General features: G+C 34.0%; 1 protein-coding gene across 14 annotated transcripts in view; it reads left to right on the forward strand.

Moving 5' to 3' along the window:
• Positions 1-19,928, forward strand: part of hppy (MAP4K3-like protein hppy) — a 136,067-nt gene that overhangs the window by 34,109 nt on the left and 82,030 nt on the right. For 7 of the 14 annotated variants that reach the window (XM_069842162.1, XM_069842163.1, XM_069842168.1 and 4 more), the window contains exon 12: positions 9,035-9,181. The exons of 5 other annotated variants lie outside the window; for them this stretch is intronic. In XM_069842162.1, the coding sequence (XP_069698263.1) occupies positions 9,035-9,181 (147 nt within the window). The remainder of the gene's footprint in view (positions 1-9,034; positions 9,182-19,928) is intronic. 2 more of the 14 variants (XM_069842164.1, XM_069842167.1) reach the window with 1 other exon arrangement.

Consider the following 19,928-nt stretch of genomic DNA (forward strand, 5'->3'; position numbering starts at 1 on the left):
TAGAAGCATCCACATTGCTTAAAAGCTGTATATTTCCATTAAATATTCTTCAGTCATTGCTTGACCATAATTAGTATTGGATTAATATTGAATATGCTGTAATATTTTATATTGTCTTCAAAGGTAATTATCACCATTGCAAACTTTTTGCTGACATTATTTGTAGATTTTGCTTTGTATACCTTATTTTATGACACTAATCCACTTCTCTTTCTTTCCAAATCTGTTTAATACTTGTTGATTTTAGACATTTAGCTTCTTCATGTCTCTGTCTTCCTCATATTGCATTTTTATTTCAGTTGGACTTACTATGAAGCAAATATGTAAATTAATTTGAATGTTTAATTCTAACTTATTAACATGTTAAATTAATGTACCGTAATGTAATGCATACACTTCACACTGTATATGTATTTTCTCCTCTCCCGTACTTCCCTCTCTGTTTATGAACAATTTATTCAGATACAATAGTGCAGCTATCTTTTCATTATATTGGCATTTACTCAGTAGGAATTTTCACTGTGGAGTCGACATGTATCCATGTAAATGATCACAGTAAGTTTCATTGTCTTTTGAAATTTAATTTTCTTCTGTGTTCACCATGTCTTCAAAATTATTACACCAACAAGTAATTATCTGTTTAACCATGATCTTTCAGTACATATACTGCAAATCAAGCTTTCAGGTATAACTCCCTGTAAAGTTGATTTGAATAATTTTGAGGGAAAAATTGTTCCGGGGCCAGGTATCGAACCTGGGACCTTTTGGTTTTTTAACGTACCAACGCTCTACCAACTGAGCTACCCGGGAACTCTACCAGACAACGATCCAATTTTTCCCTCTATATCCACAGACCTCAAAGTGGGCTGACAACCGTCAAGCAACCAACATTGAGTGCACACTAACTCTGTGTGACTTAGATTGTGGTTTTCTGTTAACGAACAGTGACGTGTATTATGCAAATCAAGCTTTCAGGTATAACTCCCTGTAAAGTTGGTTGCTTGATGGTTGTCAGCCCACTTTGAGGTCTGTGGATATAGAAGGAAAAATTGGATCGGTGTCTGGTAGAGTTCCCAGGTAGCTCAGTTGGTAGAGCGTTGGTACGTTAAAAAACCAAAAGGTCCCGGGTTCGATACCTGGCCCCGGAACAATTTTTCCCTCGAAATTATTCAGTACATATATTGTTTATTTCTCTATGTATTTTCTTTTTCTTTGCACTTTTGTGTTTCCATGACTTTTCTTGGTAGTATCTGTCTTTATTTTGCATGCAATTTTTTCTTCAGTCACTGGCACTGCTGAAATAGCTTCATTTATTTCAGTTACTTGTCTTTTGTACTCATTCATTGATTTTACAATGTGTCTGCTCCAGGAATGTTTTTTTTTTATTGAATGTTTCAGCTCTTTGTACTACTCCCTAAGAAATATTACTTCGTAATACTATTTTATTATTCTTCCATTACATGTTAATTTGTCTATTTCTAGAATATTGTACGATGTACTCTAATATAGATCACAAATATTTGAAAAAAAAGTTTTAAGTTTGTAATAGGTGTACATGTAAATTACTTGTTCTGGATCAGTGTTATGTCTTCGATTTTGATTCCTTTTTATATTCCTTAACATTTATAAATAATATCACGAGTTTTATATACATTGTTGCTCTGTCGCTGCTAGATCCTGACAAGCAGACAGTGATGTACAGCTGGACAGAAGATTGAATGAACTCATGGTAGTTTAGTTAATCTTTTAGTATGAGTTACGAGTTCAAATTCTGTGGCTGTAAAGCTACATTCATAATGCGGACTTAATCATAATAATCTGATATAAACAGAAATATAAGAAAGAACCTTTTAGAATTCAAAACATATATTACATAGAAATAAGTAATTGTGTTAATTCGCAATTGATACTAGTGCAAAAATAACTTATGGGAAGGAGTCATATACAGGGTGTATAGAAACAACATTGACAACACTTAGTATGTTGGGCGGGATGGTAAACTGATCATTTTAAGAGGGAACCTATGTCTGGAAATTCATGATTTGGGTGTTGTGGGGCGTCGAAGATTCACTGGATTGTTTTTGGTGTCCTAACTACATAGTTATGCAACTCATTAGTCATCAGCATAAGGTGGATCGATGAACTGCGTCTTAACTTCCCTGCAGATGCACTACATTGGTAAAGGGGGACCTGTGCCATGGCCACCACGGTCACCTAATCTTACACCTCTTGACTGTTTCCTGTGGGGTACTGTGAAGACTATGGTGTATGCTACTACTGTATCATGAGAGGAGGACCTTATCACATAAATTCACTCTGCGACTGAGTACAAAGGCACACTTATTTGACCATGTGCGTCATTCTCTGCACCGGCGATGTACACTCTGCAATCAAATAGGAGGTCAGCATTTTGAACACCTTTTGTAATTTACTGTACAGTGTGATGGTCTTGTTGGGTTTCTTAACGAAATGTGGAATGCACACCCATCACCCTATCCGAACCGTTCTCAAACTACGACGACTCACAGTGCCCAAACCATGAATTTCCAGACACGAGTTCCCTCTTGAAAAATGATCAGTTTACTGTCCTGCCCAACATACTAAGCATTGTCGATATTGTTTCTATACACCCTGTATAAATGATGTCGCCAATGTGTCGTGGAGTTCGGACACTGATTTACTTATTGCAATTGGGTTTTTCAGTGCTACTTGGTTTTTTGTAAGTTCCATTAACTGTGGAGAATGTACCAAAACTATAATGGTAGTTCTATCTTGTATTTCGATTCCCTTTTTAAAGTTCCATTATGTTGACATTCCTGTCTTTTGAACCAGGTGTAAAAAATACAATTAAAAAAATAATAACCGACTTCTTTTTCAATTGGAATTTTTATTTAAATCAGATTTGTTTGGTTTTAATTTATTATATTTTCAGCAGAAAATGCTTGAAAGTGATTTTAAATATTTGTGTTTAGGATCCAAGGCAACTGCTGAAAAGTGGAAAGCCTATAAAAGTAAGTAAGTGTTTAGGATCCACTATTCATAATCTACGTAAGAGAACTAATGAAGAATCATTTCATTGTTTACAAACCGTAAAGTAACAATATTTTGTATTATTATTTATGTAACACATTACACACTTTTAAAGCAGTTCTTCAATAACTGTTGTGATATCCTTATTCGAGTATTTGTACAGACACAAGCTTAGAAACTTTTTCAGTACCAAATCTGTTTCTCAACTTTGAATGGACAACATCAGATATAACAAACACACGTTTTTTAACTAGTGGATGTTGTTTTAACTGTCAGTAGTTGGTCACCTTTATTCATCGCTATCTTGTCAGTGACACTTTCTTGGTATTTCCACCATTGTGAAGCAGCTACACCTTGCAAACCTCATCAATGAACATAGAAGATGCAAAACATGATCCAAGTAGCCATATGTAATTTAACCATTGTCTTCTCGGTAATTATGCAGAAAAACTACAGAAGCGATTTTAAATTTTATTCTTTCCCAAAACCCTACATTTTTACCCCCTTTTTAAAAAAAAACTTAAAAACAAAAGTAGGAAAACAACGTAAACCGCAAGAACTTAATGTAATTTTTTTCATCTAAATCCTTAATTTTCACCTCTTTTTCAAGAGGAAAAATATAAGTAGAAATAACCTAAACTAACCTAACCTAACCAAAATATCCACACAAGACTGAATCAATTTCACAAATTCGTCAATCATTGTCAAACATGATGAACCTTACCTTAATAATTCGGAGGGTACAGGGCTGCAGCTCCCTCTCAATAAGCTGTTCCGTTTCGCAAATTTGCGGTATAATCTCCCACAATGGAAGTTCAAACTGTCAACTCATAGCAACACACTTCGCAAATCATGCAATCAATAATACCGTGATTCACGAAATAGTCTACAATATCCTCCTCTCTCAACTCTATACAGTCAAAAAACGAAATTCTACATCCAATACAACTCATAGCGATAGACCACCTACAAGAGGACAATAATACACGCATCAACTACGACAAACTACAATCACACAGGCAATGACTTAGAGAAACTCTAGCTCGTAACATACAGCTATCACTTAACCACAACCATCCAATCATACCAGAAAAATCATCAGCAAATAACAACACACAACGCTTTATGATTTAAACATAACCATCCAATCATACCGGAAGACACATCACCCAATAAGAACACACAACACTTCAGCCAATCAAATCACAATACATTAAAAGTTATGCACTCAACAACATAGTCTTCTAAACACGAAGAAAAAAATCAAGTTCAATTCTTCTTTATATTTAAAAAATCTATTCTACCTCAACTGTAACTGACCTACGCATAATATACACGTACTAATAAACGAAATTCAATACTAAACATTACCAAACCATCAAAAATAACAAAATCGCTTCTGTAGTTGTTCTGCATAATTACCGTCTTCTCTTTGTTGGAGAGCAATCCTAATTCTTTTCATATTGGATTATTTGTATGTTAACTTCTCACATTATACTTAAATTCACTTTAACAAGTTTTTAGTGAATTTACAGAAAGTTCAATTAGATATTCATGTGTGTAAGGAAGTTCAGATGTATTGACTTCCCATCGAAATTTCTGAAGAAGCTGTTGGGCTACAGCAGCACTGTCATGAATCAGAAGAACTCCAGAAGTCAGCATGCCTCTTCTTTTGTTTTGAATGGCTCTCTCTGCAGTCATCATAAATAAACAGCTGCATTTATCGTCCCCGGTTCCATAACTCCAGAGTTGAAAAACAGGTTACCGCCAGTATGTTAATAAATAGATAAAATAGAACCAGCAGATGTAAGTAAGCAGCTATTGTCTTTGAGAACAATGGGTTACAAACAGGAAGCAAACATAGTTTATTTACTTTATAAATTATTACTGACTAGCCTTTTATTCGAAAGATCTGGAGTTCGATCCCAGGGCTGATTATCATAACTTGGATGTGTCGTGATTCCCCAAGTCTCCAGACAAATGCTGGAATAGTACCAGTTACAAAAGGACCAGGATCCACTTTCTTCTCCACTCTATAACTCTTTATCACCAAGTTTCGACATATCAGTCATCTTCCTTGTTAGTCTAGTCATCTGTTCGGATTGTAGTGCATATATAGCTGATGATACTGCCCAGTGCTAGAAGTCATGGGGTAACCCGTGGGTAATGCAAAAATAGATTGAAAAAAGACTGACTTTGATTGTTAACACAGCTGATGGATTTTTTTATATGATTACATTACGAATTAAGCAGTAATTTAGAAAAATAATTTAAATCTTGATTTATAACATTGCACTCTGCTTGTGAATGGCTGAATTTTCATGCAAACTTAAAAGCTAGGGCTACCTAGCTTCTAGTTATGTATCTTCATTGTTGCGTCTAGCTGAATGTACTGCGAAAGGTTGCATTTAATGGTATGATTTCGACTTTTGTGTTCTTGTGTGCTTAAGTTTTCTTCATTGTGAACTTTTAACTCTTATTTAGAGATCAACTAAACATAACATTAGTTCATTCAATATTGCTGCTGGGTAGGGTTCGACAACAGTGGAACACCATAGGTATTAGCTCCAAGTTTTCATCAACTGTTCATTATCTATGCCTTGGTTCGTGTAATTTATCACTTTATTTTTCATGTTTATTTTTAATTGCTAGGATTTGATTGTTATTGAATATACTTGCACTAAATTACTGAAAGTCTTAGAGATTCAAGACAATTTGTGACAGGTATCTTACTAAGTTATCTTTATTGTAAATTAAATAACTAGGTGTCCTCAGAGACATTTTGAATCATCCAAGAGATTCCTGAAGATTTATAATTGTCTGCTAAAGTCTCCATCTGGAATGTGATTGAATCATCATTAATGTTTGTAAGGTGTTTCAGATGTTTTGTTATGAATATTATCGTTTATGTTAACTTGTTCAAGTGTGAATATTGAGTGATTATGATTACTGCGTTGTATGTTCCTTTTTTATATTAGGTAAAGCAACTTCGTGATTTCTAGTCCAGTCATTCATGAAATATCAAACTGTGGCTCTGTTTTGAAAGTTTAATATTTGACATTGACATGTAGGAGAATGTGAAATTTCTTTTGTGAGCAGTTGTGTGACGTGTTTTTCTTACAGACATACCTAGATAAAAATGTTTGCATTTCTGGGGAGAAAAGATTAATCATATTATTTTTGACAGTCGCTTATATGTGTTGTATTTTCGCATATCTGCGTACTATAATTTATTGCAGGAAGACTCATGAGTCGTGAATGGGATGTTTGTTTCTAGACTGGTGGTATTTATAAAACAAATGACTTGATGCCATATTGTCTTGTCTACACTATTTTCCAGTTAAGATTTATGAACAGGAAAATACTTTGTGATACATAAACATTAAAGTAATGCTTTAAAATTTCAGTAACAGATAAACATGAAGCTGGAAATTTTTCATTTGAAGTTATTGAAATTTTAATGCAATGAAATATTGTTTGTTGACGCCTTATTGTGGTTTCTCATATTCGTAGACAGTGATCTCCCATTTTTTAGTTCTACCTGCCATATTGTCACTTGTTTTGATTCTCCTGTGACTTCAGTTTTCTAACTTATGTAAGTTGTAGGCTTATCTCTTCTCTGAAAGTTACAGAAATTTGTGTAATTTTTGTTGGAGAAGTATCTAAGTTGTTTTCTGAACAGTGATATATTAATCCTAATGAAATTTAATAGACTGTTTTGTCTTTTATAATCTCTTTTCTCTGTTTTATTAAAATCAGTTTCAAAGCTTCGCTGATATAAATCACATTTATGTAATGTACGAAGAATACAACCTGAAAAAAGAGATCTGTGGATAAAATTAACACCAGAGGCGCCCAATTCCAAAACCTGCCTTATCCATAATAAAGACAATGATATACAGGGTGAACCGTAAGTAATTCCCTTAATTTCAGGGAGTTATTCTTCGAGATATTTCAAAGAAAAAGGTTTAATACAATTTTGCTTGTTTTTGTTTCTTTTTCGAGATAAAAATTGTTTTATATGAAATAGCGTGTTTTGGGAAGGCCATTGATTTAATTTCCAATATACTCAGTCAGTTTAAGAGAGCAGTGTATTATGATAATAAATGATTGAAATAATTTTAGTTTTGTCCTTTAAATGTGCAGAAATTTGATCTGAACAAATGTATGTATGCATGTATCCAATGCCTACCCACTTCACTTTACGTGATTCAGGTTCCGCATATTGCGGATAGGTGGTAGGACTGTGACCCATTTTTCTAGTTGCATACCACTTCGGCGGGCCACGCTGTACATGATGTGTATCTGTGGAGTGTTATGTCTTGTTCTAGGGTGGGTGTATGTGAAAGTGTTCGTGTAAGTGTAGTGTATGGAATGAGTGGTGATGATGATGATGACGAAAGGAGAAGGGGAAACCTGGTGTTGGCACGTAGCCTACTCCTGTTGAATAGCACCAGGCTTAACGTCCCTGTCCGATGGACGAATCACTATCAACAGTCACATATGGCTTCTCTTCATATGCACTGCGGAGAGATTTGGGATTAACCCATGCATATTGGTGCACAGTCTAGTGATTAGAACCCGGACCGGCTAATTTGGAGGCAGACATGCTACCACAGAGCTAACTCGGCGGACTTCTGAACAAATGAACATTGTAAAATTTCTTGCAGAATAAAAAGTTACATTTGTTCGAATCAAATGTCAATGCATTTATAGGACAAATCTAAAAATTCTTTCAATCGTTTACTATCATAATACACTGCTCTCTTAAATTGACTGAGCTTATTGGGAATTCAGTGAATAGCTTTCCCGAAATATTCTATGAAATGTTTTATATAAAACAATTTGTCTCGAAAAGAAAGCATAAATGAGCAAAATTGTATTAACATTTTTTGTTTGAAACATCTCAAAGAATAACCCCCTGAAATTAATGACATTATTTACAGTTCACTTTGTATTTCAGTTATTTCCCAACTGCTCCAGAGGAATATTTTATTCCTTCTGAAAAATTGATAAAAGTAGATAAGGCAGGTTTTGGAATTGGCTGCTTCACCTGTTTTTCCCACATGTTCAAATTTAAATTTGAATTAGACATTCGTCTAGACACATACAATCTCATATAAATTTACAAATTGCTAAGTGGCGTTAGCATGCCGTCACATTTAACAAGTGGAAGGTAGTACAAATTACATTGGTGACTTCTTGTTTCTGGCTACAATATTTTTTTTTAGCATTTTGCTTACATTTGTTCAGCAGTGTTATATGTTCACTGTTAGTTGCATATTTTGAGTCACTTCTGATATTGTGATTAGCTGGCTATATATAATTATGTTGTAAGAAATATCTTTCAACAGGTATGCATCATAGGGAGGAGGTGTTTGATATCAGCATTCTTTCTTGTTTAAATATATATTTAAAATAACCTGTTGTTGTGGTATACGTGTGCAGAACATCCATAAATATCTTTTAGATATTTAATTAATATTTCTGATCAGCTATCTTTATACGATAAATGTAGGTTAAGTGTGTATAAAAAATTTTTCTATCTTTAAGCTGCAAGAGTTTTACTTCCATTTCAGTATTATTATTAATATAATGAAGCTAGTTTAAACATTTTTTTTTTTCATTTTCTTTTCTTTTCATTCCTTTTCTTTTCCTTTCCCTCCTGGAAGGATTACTCATAGTCTCATGTCTCTTTTCAATTCAATAAATATTTTCCTTTTGTTTGTATTTTCTATTGTTACATAGATGTTTAATTAATGCTGCTTTCTTGAATTCATATTTGCGACTTGTTACTTTTCATGGCTATTCGAATTGGGTGTCATTTGAAAATGCTAAATCTGTATAGATTCGCGAAGAAGAAGCAGACGAGGTTTAATAGAATATTTAAATTAGTTTAAGCACCTGTTCTTAACCAGCAATGGTGTTACAGCAAAGGATTTTGATTTGGAACTGAATTAATAGAGGATGTAGAACTTGCTTTTGAATATAGTATTGTTCTCAGTATTGTGCCTGATGTTGTATTTAGAAAACCCAGCACTCCTCAGCGATGTGCTAACTGCTTAAATAATGAGAAGGAAAGTCAGACACACATGGTGAATTCCCGCAAACCTCGTCTGACTGGGACAGCCATCTTTAGAATGTCTCTAAGGTAGGCAGGACTTACTGTTGCCCTGTCTGGGTTTGGATATCCTGCTTTAGTATGTGTCTCCCTAACATAGAGTGTATTGAGTAACTTGGTTTCGCTTAACATAACACTTATGAAAGTTTGGTGGTTGGTATTTATTTTAATAAAAGTTAGTTAAAGGTGGATTTACATTGCTACTGAAGATACATCTTGAAACTGAAGTCTCTTTATTCGAAATAATTTCTAAAACGTTTGTTCATTGCAGTTTCATTGTAATCTTTGATAAGTCATTTTTTAGAATACATATAATAACTAAAATGCTCTCTCAATTAATATCACTCAATAAAAGAATTGTATTCCAATGGATACCATCCCATTGTGGAATCCTGGGAAACGAGAATGCGGATGCTTTAGCAAAGAAGGGCAGCACTGGTACTTACAGACCTGTTACTAAATCTACGTATTACTCTATGAAGAGATTTATTAAATCTACATAGCCTACTTAGACTTCAACAAACAAAATTTGATAACACAATCTCAAGGGAAAAAATGGAACTCTCTGCATAATAATCCACAGTTAATTCCCGATTTACCACGAAAATCGTCTGTAGCTGCATTTAGTTTGGCAACAGGCCATGATTGTTTGGCCAAACACCTGCATAGAATTGGAATATATCAGTCCCCTAACTGTCCATTGTGCAACTCAAACCAAGAAATGGATCAGAACACCTCAAAATCTGTACTTCAGTGCCTGGCCATGATAATATCTTTGAAAAACATTGGAGTGCAAGAAGTCAAATGACTTTGTCAACGCTTGGCATTAGAAAACAACAACAACAACAACATTGCTGCTGAAGATACATCTTGAAACTGAAGTCTCTTTATTCGAAATAATTTCTAAAACGCTTGTTCATTGCAGTTTCATTGTAATCTTTGATAAATCATTTTTTAGAATACATATCATTGTCAGTGGTCATGTAGCTATATTATAATTCTGCAGTGCCTGGGAAAAGTGACATAAGTCAGTTTCCACAAACTTTTTTTGATAATTTATTGACAACTTATGGAACATCTGCTCACTTGGAAAAAGGGACATAAGTATTTCTCCCATTATAATAATTCATACAGAAAAAAATCAAATCGACATAAACCAGTGTAAGTTGTCAATAAATTATCACAAAAAAGGTTTGTGGAAACTGACTTATGTCACTTTTCCCAGGCACTGCGGAATTTATCAAGTTATTGAAGTGAATGGATTATCTTAACATAAATTCTTTTTAGTTGCTAAAAAATCGAAAGCAGAACTAATACTCTTGTTTGGCCTAATATAGCTACAGAATTACTCTCTCATTTATCACCAATTCCATTGATATTAAATAACCGCGAGTTGATACAGCGTCATTAAATAGCCGATATAAAAGAAAGTCCCAACTGTAAATGTGAGGTAATTCCCTGATAAATCCTTAGACTCATCATGCCAAATATCATCTTGCTATTACCATTTCTACTGATGCTATATGACTGCATAATTGATACGTCACAGTTAAGTGATCAATTAAAAGACTACCAGTTGGGTAGTATTTAACTTACCTGATAGCCTTCAGCGCATGTACTGTGGAGAGCTGACGAGTAAGTCTCTGTGAGATGTATTTTAATTAGGTGCGGTGCAGGGAGGTATTGATGAATGGAGCATCGCTCTTCCTAGAACTGACCAGAGATAAGAAAAGTTGTTGTGAGTTAGAATCTTATGACACTAAACAGATGACATCACTGTCAGCACATGTTTAATTATACTGTGGCTGAAAATATCAGCTAGTTTGAGACTAGCTCTGTGTCAGTGTGGTGTCTAAGTTGAAACTGTTTGTTTATATTTTAAAAGTTGATCGAATGTTTCACGTTGGTTAGTAGAGGTCTCCATCGGACGTTTTCGCTCTAGCGCCAAGTGGTTCATAGCATAATCCGATAGGTAGCGCACATGCATGACGGGTAAAATTGTCACGAGCGATAAATCCTTGAATGGCATAAGCCAAGCGTTAGACATTCGTTCTTGTTACAGTGATGAGCTGTGTAATAACATCATAGATGTTTATCATTTCAAAACTTTGCAGTGTTTAACTAACCTCTCCATAGTACAACTACAGAACTTGCTTTAAAATATAATATAAATGTTGCAGATAAATTCCCTCCCCCCCCCCCCCCCCCCACACACACACAGGAGTGATTTTGTTTTTGCCATATCTGATGGATGTTATTGGATGTAAATGTAATTATTATAAACGGAGAATACAATCACGATAATGCAAGAAATGTATCAAGTTTTCTAGTAATAATAATAATAATCTCTAATAATTAGTGTATCAATCTTTGCGTCTGTAACAGTTGTGCAGCATGATTGTTCGTTTTATTATATTTTCTGTGACGTTATCTCTGTACTAATATTGTTATTAATTTACTGCTATATAATAATATTTTGTAAAACGTTTCTACATTGTCGCAGTATATAGGCGGAACACTATGTATGGACCTATCATATTATATATGTGGTATAATAACTGTATATCGAAGTTTTTCATACTATTTTATTTATAACTTCATGTTACTGTTTTGGTACCTTCCATTAGACGTTTGTCATAAACGCAGAAAATAAAGCCTTATTTTTACCGTGTGAGCAAAACATATGTGTATCTTATCTGTCACCTTCCATACAAAATAAGACATGTCGGTGAGATGACCTTGTACTGTGCTTCTATTTATTATGAGTGTATCACGACCAATCTTATCTCGCTCGAGCGTGCGACATTCGACTGAGTTCAAGCAAGCGATTTAACTCCAATGCAGCACTCTGTTGGTTAGTTACTATAATGTAGTTAGTAGTGTGTCGTTATGTCATTTTCTACAAGCAAGATGGCGATACGCTGGCTGTTGCCTGCATGTAGAATTGTCATTACTCCACATTCTTACTAGGGCTGTTCTTTTGAGCTCCTTACAGTATATTCATTTTTAATTGTTATAACAGATATTGTCTGTTCTTGTAATGTAATGCATAGGGCACAATGTGCCTGCTCTGTTTGTGTGTACCTTCTAAATAATCACTTCTGACATCATAGAATCGATTTCAGAAGTGGGGGACTTCATTTTGAATATTTAGATTGATGACTAGGGTTTCTGGGTTCAAATCTGATTGATGGAGATGGCTTCTTCTGAAAGGGAAATAAGCTGGAGTCCTGTATCTTACTATGACACATAAAAGAACTATGACTCTGGTAGAGGGCTCCATGTAAAATCTGTCTACAATTTCTCATCCATGTTGAATTTAAACTTTGAATAATCTCAGCATTTGAAAATGTCGTTAAATAAAATAATACTGCTAATTAAGACTACATTAATTTGCAGAAATACAGTGTTTCCCATTTTAATTTTGGATAAAATTGCATGTAGGATCTAAGTTCTTAGATAACATTTTCTCTAAACACTAAGTATAAATAGATTTGGATAAATGACGCAGAGTCAAGTACCCATCATTGGAGGTGAATGTATAAATAGGTTGTATCAAACTTCAGACTGTAGTTTTATTTGACAAATACTTCATGAAAAGAATGTGTTCGTTAAATGATTGTTAAGAAATGTTCAAGAAGCAATGTAGGTCATGTGAAGAATTTTTAATAATAGTAATAGTCATTCTCAACATTTTCAGTTTCTAGATTTTATTTTAGTTAAGAAAAGACATCAGTAAAAAAATGGAATTTATTTTGGAACGTGTGGTCTGTATAGAGGATTATGATGAGTGAAATTTATTAAAATTAATTACAGTAAATCATGATTTAACTTTCTTGTAAAGTCGAGTTATTATCTGAGCTGCACCAATCGTCAACTTAACTATGGGCAAGCAGTGTTTGATATAAATAAAGCTGGTCTTGCCTTCAGAAAGTAATATAGACAAATGGCATGGCAAAAAACAACAGTTTTATTTAAAAGAATCATTAAATTCTATTTCTGTTAAAGTTTCGAAATTGATTTTTTTTCAGCTTTAATGCTTTATTTCGTATTGTATACTTGAAAAATTAAAAACAGTAAATTAGGAAAGCAGAAGCCCTCGTCATATTTGTGTAAAACTGATTTAGAATAAATTAAACTCTGCACAGTTGCTTTCATTCATATTCTTTTGTTGTCTTATTACGTGATATTCGTGTGACAGTATTTACTTACAGACTGTTATCCAGTTGATGATGCCTTCAACAAGGCTTTTGTGATGGCATTAATATGGTGCCTTGGGAGTGAGAGCTTTAGTGGAAGTAATTCATTTCTTTGTGCGTCATTTACTGTAGTGCAGTGTTGGCAATGTAAATCCACCCTTGTATGAAGAAAGTGTTATTTGAAGGCAGTATTTTGGAGTTATGGTTAACAATATATGGTTTGAAATAACACATAGGTAGGTGTTGGTAATTTATCTTTTATACATTTTAGTAAGTTATTTCATAACAAAGCACCTCGACAGTATTAATATATTTTTATTACACGAAGAATCCGTAATAATGAAGTCTCAGTTTCAAAACTGAGTAGACGAATCTGTAACATACTTTACAAAGATAAAATACATTAGCTAGCATTTTAAAGAACACATGGATGAATTTATTTTCGGTGTAATAAGTAGCAGCTCCATGATGCAGAATTTAATGTTTCACGAGTTGTGGACAACCACAATACAGAGTGAACAATATGTATGGAATATTGCAAATAACTTCTTAAATTTTAATTTTACAAAAAAATGCTTTATAGTAAACCATACAATAGGATACCACTGTTAGAAAAAAAGTTATTCAAGCATATAGGGTGTGACAGTAAACTTTATTTCTTTTAATGGCACTTTATATTAAAATTTACATATTCCGAATCTCCATTAAATTTTACGTATGAATGGGTAGAAATTTTACCCATTCAACCATTTCATGTCTTTTAACTATTTATTAAACTTGTTTTATGGACTTCAAACTTGAGACAAATAAGTATGTAAAATCAGGTTGAGTAGGCCATAAAAGTAAACAAAACACTAAACTACTAACCAGACTTTACAACAGATGCTCAAAATGAGAACCATTCACAGCCAAATAATGTCCCAGTCTATTGTTGATATGAGATGCAACAGAGCAGTCATGTAATTGTGAGAAAGACAAATGACAATGGACTCCATGTTGAATCTTTCGTACACTACTTTTAACACTTGAATATAAATAATCGATTAACAGTTGACAGTTTCTACATTGGACAGACAGGCAGATCATTCCAAACTCGATACAAAGAACACATTAAAGCAATAACCAGAGGACACAATACATCTACATATGCCGAACACATAACTAATGCTAACCACACATACAATAACATAAATACAGACATGGAAATCCTACACATACAACCCAAAAACAAAAAACACAACACACTAGAACAATATGAAATATATAGACACACTAAAACACACCCCAATCAAATTCTCAACATACAGATCAATTTCAGAACACACACACTATTTGACACAACTCTTCATCACACGAACGCACCCACACAACAGGCAGCGAAGTTGAGATAACGCCGAGATCTAGTAGGCTCTGAGGATGGTGTCGAATAGCACCGAAACAGCTGTAAGCCGCACAAGCTTACATAATTAACACGAGTAAGATCGCCATTTAATCAATTATTGACAATGGACTGTTTCATCATAAGCTGGGATATTGTTTGACTGTGAATGGTTCTCATTTTGAGCATCTGTTGTCAAGTTGGGTTAGTAATAGTGTTTTGTTTAGTTTTATGACCTACTCAACATGATTTTACATGCTTATTTGCCTCAAGTTCGAAGTCCAAGAAATAAGTTTAGTAAATAGTTAAAAGACATGAAATGGATGAATGGGTAAAATTTCTATACATTCATATGTAAAATTTAATGGAGATTCGGAATATGTAAATTTTAATATGGGTACAATTTTAAAAAATACAGTTCACTGTCACATTCTGTATGCCTGAATAACATTTATCTAACACTGGTATTATATTGTATGGTTTATCTCCAATAGCTTTTGTGAAATTAAATTAAAGAAGTTATTAGCAATATTCCATACTTACTGTTCACCTGTATATATTTTTAATATATGTTTGAAATATAGCTATTGTTTTAAATTCCGATAATTTCAATGTTGTGCTTGTCTTTTCAACTTTCTTGTTCCCATTCTTTAAAAAATCAGCTTATGTTCTATATCACTTTCAGTGTCTATTTGCCACTATCACTGTATATTTTCTCGAAGTCTTTTTTGTCAAAGGCGTCTTTAACAATTAGGACATTTTGTTGCCACTGTGCAATTAATGCAGATTCGTATATCTGAGATTGTAGCAATGAGTGAGTGGTGTCTGCACATTGATATGAACTTTTTTTCTTGCTGCAAACTTACCATAATTATGTATTTTTGTGATGAAAAAAATTGATGCGTCAGTAGTAATAAAATACCTATTAGAAGTACTTCAACATATTATACATATATATTATTATGACGTACCGAAGTATATATGATATTTCCATGCAGAAATTCTACGTCATCATATGATGAAAGATGAGTGGAACGGAGAATATCATATGTACTTCGGTACATAGTAATAATATATGATATGCGAATAATAATCACTTAGTGATTTAAGATGGCACTTACTCCGTCGGATCCCGGCCACTTAGTCACTCAAAACGAGTGCATCTCTGCACATGTATGGACATTGTGCCACTGTCATACATCTATGACGCAGTGCATGAGGGTAGGCCACTAGAGGGAACCCAAGAGGTGGTACTTAAACTGAGAGGATTCGATCCGACATCGGGATGGGAATCCAGTGTGGCTTAGTGGATAGAGTGTCAGCACATAGAGCTGAAAACCTGGATTCAAATCTGGAGAGAATTTTTCTCCGTTCCAATCATCTTTCATCATATTGATACATGTCATAAGTCATTTCTCATCTTCTCATGTTTGCCATTGAGAAATGGATTTCCAGAATTCAAGGTGCACAGAAATATTTTTTTTTAAAGCTAAATGTAATCTCAGTTAGGTAGCAGATATTTTCTCATCAAAAGCATTGGGTTCACACAATAGAAGATCCTGTGATGTGTATATGATCTGAATAGCTGTGAGGCAAATTTCTTAAGATATACAAAGAAAACTTCTACTTGAAAATCCCATAAACATTTCATTATTTAATGCCTTCATGCCATGTACAGAAGCATGAAATTTTAATTTTCATTAGAACTATTTTCGATTGTATTTGCAACTTCAGTTTACTACTACATTAGATAGTAAGACAAAATTAAAACTGTAAATATTTGCAGTCAAAATATAATTAGTTAGCTGTACATAGTTTGATTGACAGCAGCAATGAACCAGCTTACAATGACGAGAGAATTTGAAAGAATTGCATGTAAGTTTAGGAAAGGGAACGAGACCGATTGTAAAGTGTAAATGATGAGAGGGTTGGAAGTGTTCGAAAACAGACCAACGCTGCAGAAAAAAAGTCATTGATGTAAATTCAGGAAAAATTGAAAACCTGTTCTCAAGAATAAAACAGTCTACTGGAACAAGGGAGTGGTTAGACTCAGAGCTAAACCTCAAGCGTGGTGAAAGGAGTTTAAGTGTGATAGTGATGACCAGACAGCGCATTTTGGGTCCTGATACTGAATATTGTTTGTGCGTCAGATGGAGAGAGATCATTGAATTCATTGCTACACTCCCTCCATAAGCCAAGGGACGTAACGTCTTGTTGCTGTGTAGGGACTGTCTGGTGATGATAAGGACTGTTGTCGATATGGGCTCTAGCTGAGGTCAGGAATCGCATGAAAGAACAATGACCAAGATAGAATGGATGACAATATAATTAAACTGTGATGGCCAAACTTAGTCAGTAAACCCAGAGATGAGAGTATGAATATGAAGGAAAAAGGAAGCTTAGTGGGAAATGTATTGGGAACAACGTTCAAAAGGCAGACTGTGAAGAAGATTAACATAAGAAACTTGGGGGCACGAAAGAAGAAGGAGATAGGAAAAAGCGAAAATGTTAAAGCAATAAATGATAGTAAGGAGGGGATAAGTGGAAGCGGAAAAAGTGAAAAAGAATAAGTGTGAATCAGTGCAGTGAATTCAGTGACAAGAGTGAAATTTCAAGTGAGGCAGATAGTGGAAGTGAAGAGGAGCTATTGATGGAAATGGGACAGATAAAGAGAAGAAGAACAAAGGCGAATGTAAAGCAATGCAGGAATTACAGTTGCCAAGAGTGTTCTAGTTTGTTTGATTCTCTGGAATTGAATTGAGAATGAGTAAATTGTTTTAAACAAAAAAATAAGTTGACAACTTTTAATTAAATTATAATTTTGTAAAGTAATTATTTTTTTTTTTTTATTTTTTTATTTTTTTTTTGGGAAATGTGTTTCTGGGCATATTCTTCTGAAAATGGTTTATCTATCATAAAGAAGCTTCTGAACAATTGTCCCATTTTCTGTTTGTTTTCTGTAATACTGAAGCCAGACTGTACAAAGATGGAGAGTTGAAATGTTGCGCTTAAATTTGTTGGATAACAATTTTATATAAGGTATTAGGTGACAAATATTGCTATATTATGTTGTTCTTGTTGTAGTTATAATCTTCGTTGTTGTTTTTGTTGTAGTCGTCAGTATATTAGTGATTTTGATGCAGATAAATGAATCGTGTACATAACCCATGTACATAAAATTTCGCATATGATAGTTAAAACAGTCATCAATAAATATATACAAATTTGGCAACATAAACAATGACTGTAATGGACAGTTAAAGTAATGAAAGCATTTAATTTTAATGTAGATAAATCATAGTGTCCTTCAATGTTCGAACATGAGAGAGGCAACGAAAACATTACAAACCTCGTCTATTTCATATGAACACTAATCGCGAGATCTGTGCTAAAATCCTTAAGTAGTTAAAACATGAAGGAATGGAGGACAGCGAATATTTTTATAGCAAAATGGAAAAAACACGACAGGCCTACTCCTGTAGATTGAACATCAGCGAATATCAGTTTGCCATACTTGACAAACTTGAACCAAACATAGTGCCTGTAGTGCACAACACTAATAAATTAACAGAAGGGGACTACCTGTCTTCATTTTTTTATGTACTTTCTCTCGTGTTCTCTACATAGATAACATCTTGACATTATCACACATGTCTTTCGAAATATTGAAAGTAGAACACTTTATCTTTTGATTTAAGTGACAGTTTTCAATCCTTTTTTTCTGTTACTCTTAATACTTGTAGTACCATAATACAAATCTTTTACTTTGTTACGAAAGTTTGGTTTCTATATCGATGGCTTAGAGCACAGATATTGTGTCTCCATTTCTGATCAAAATTGAAATATGGTGATATACTGATAGTGTGAGGCTAAATCTTCATTCAGCACAAGTATTGTATTATATTGTATGAAACATTATTAATATAAAAATTATATTTTGCTGCATTATTTCTATAACATATATGCAACAGGAAACACTTCTTTCAAAGTTTCTCGAAATTGGAGAAAGTGGACATACAATATTTGTGCTCTAAGCTGTCGATATTATCACAGCATTTTGTTGTATTCTGCAGGCCCACTGTCCTATGACGTAGGCATTTAAAACCATGTTAGCTGTTAATTTCAATGTCAAAGTCGGTAAACGAAATGGCGTCCTATTGAAATGCAATTTGATGTTTATTGAATTTTTTCACCATTTGTTAACCCTTTCTGTTGAAGTCCTATAAAAATAATAGATTTAATAGTTTTTTATTAAATTAAGTCAAATGAAGGTGATAGTGTAAAGGGATGATATTTCTTGTAATGTGTAATGTTTTTCTAAGCTAAGCGGGATGAAGTTACAGGAGAATGGAGAAAGTTACACAACACAGAACTGCACGCATTGTATTCTTCACCTGACATAATTAGGAACTTGAAATCCAGACGTTTGAGATGGGCAGGGCATGTAGCACGTATGGGCGAATCCAGAAATGCATATAGAGTGTTAGTTGGGAGACCGGAGGGAAAAAGACCTTTAGGGAGGCCGAGACGTAGATGGGAGGATAATATTAAAATGGATTTGAGGGAGGTGGGGTATGATGATAGAGACTGGATTAATCTTGCACAGGATAGGGACCGCTGGCGGGCTTATGTGAGGGCGGCAATGAACCTTCGGGTTCCTTAAAAGCCATTTGTAAGTAAGTAAGTAAGTAAATAACCTAAAAGAAACATGTTTATCAAAATTAAATGTGTGTAAATGATTTGATTGTCATTGTTTCGATAACTATCCGAGTTTAGTGGAATGAAATAACAATGATAATCGAAGCTTCATCATATTGTGTTTGAATGTATAATTGTATGTGACATAGAAGAGATGTAGTGTGCATACATTATATACTTTTTACACCATAAGAAGTCATTGAAAGTATGTAGGAGAACAGCAACACATGCACACTGTACTGTTCTTATCAGAATTGCTATTTCATAAATGTTTGCCTACTGATGAGTAAGGGTAGCACGTATTTTGAAAGGACTGATACCCATTTTTGTGGTATAACGATATTGTGTTCGCTTCGATATAGTTCGTGTATTAGGCCTGTAGATCATAGTGAGTTAGTTAATATTTTTCTGTAATTTTTCTGTTACTGTTGTAAACACAGTGAGCTGATCTTATCAGAACCATGTTTAGTGTGAAACTTTCACCTATCTCATGTAGGTACAG

The sequence above is a fragment of the Periplaneta americana genome, chromosome 12 (genome assembly GCF_040183065.1).
Source record: "Periplaneta americana isolate PAMFEO1 chromosome 12, P.americana_PAMFEO1_priV1, whole genome shotgun sequence".
NCBI classification, from domain to species: Eukaryota; Metazoa; Arthropoda; class Insecta; order Blattodea; family Blattidae; genus Periplaneta; species Periplaneta americana.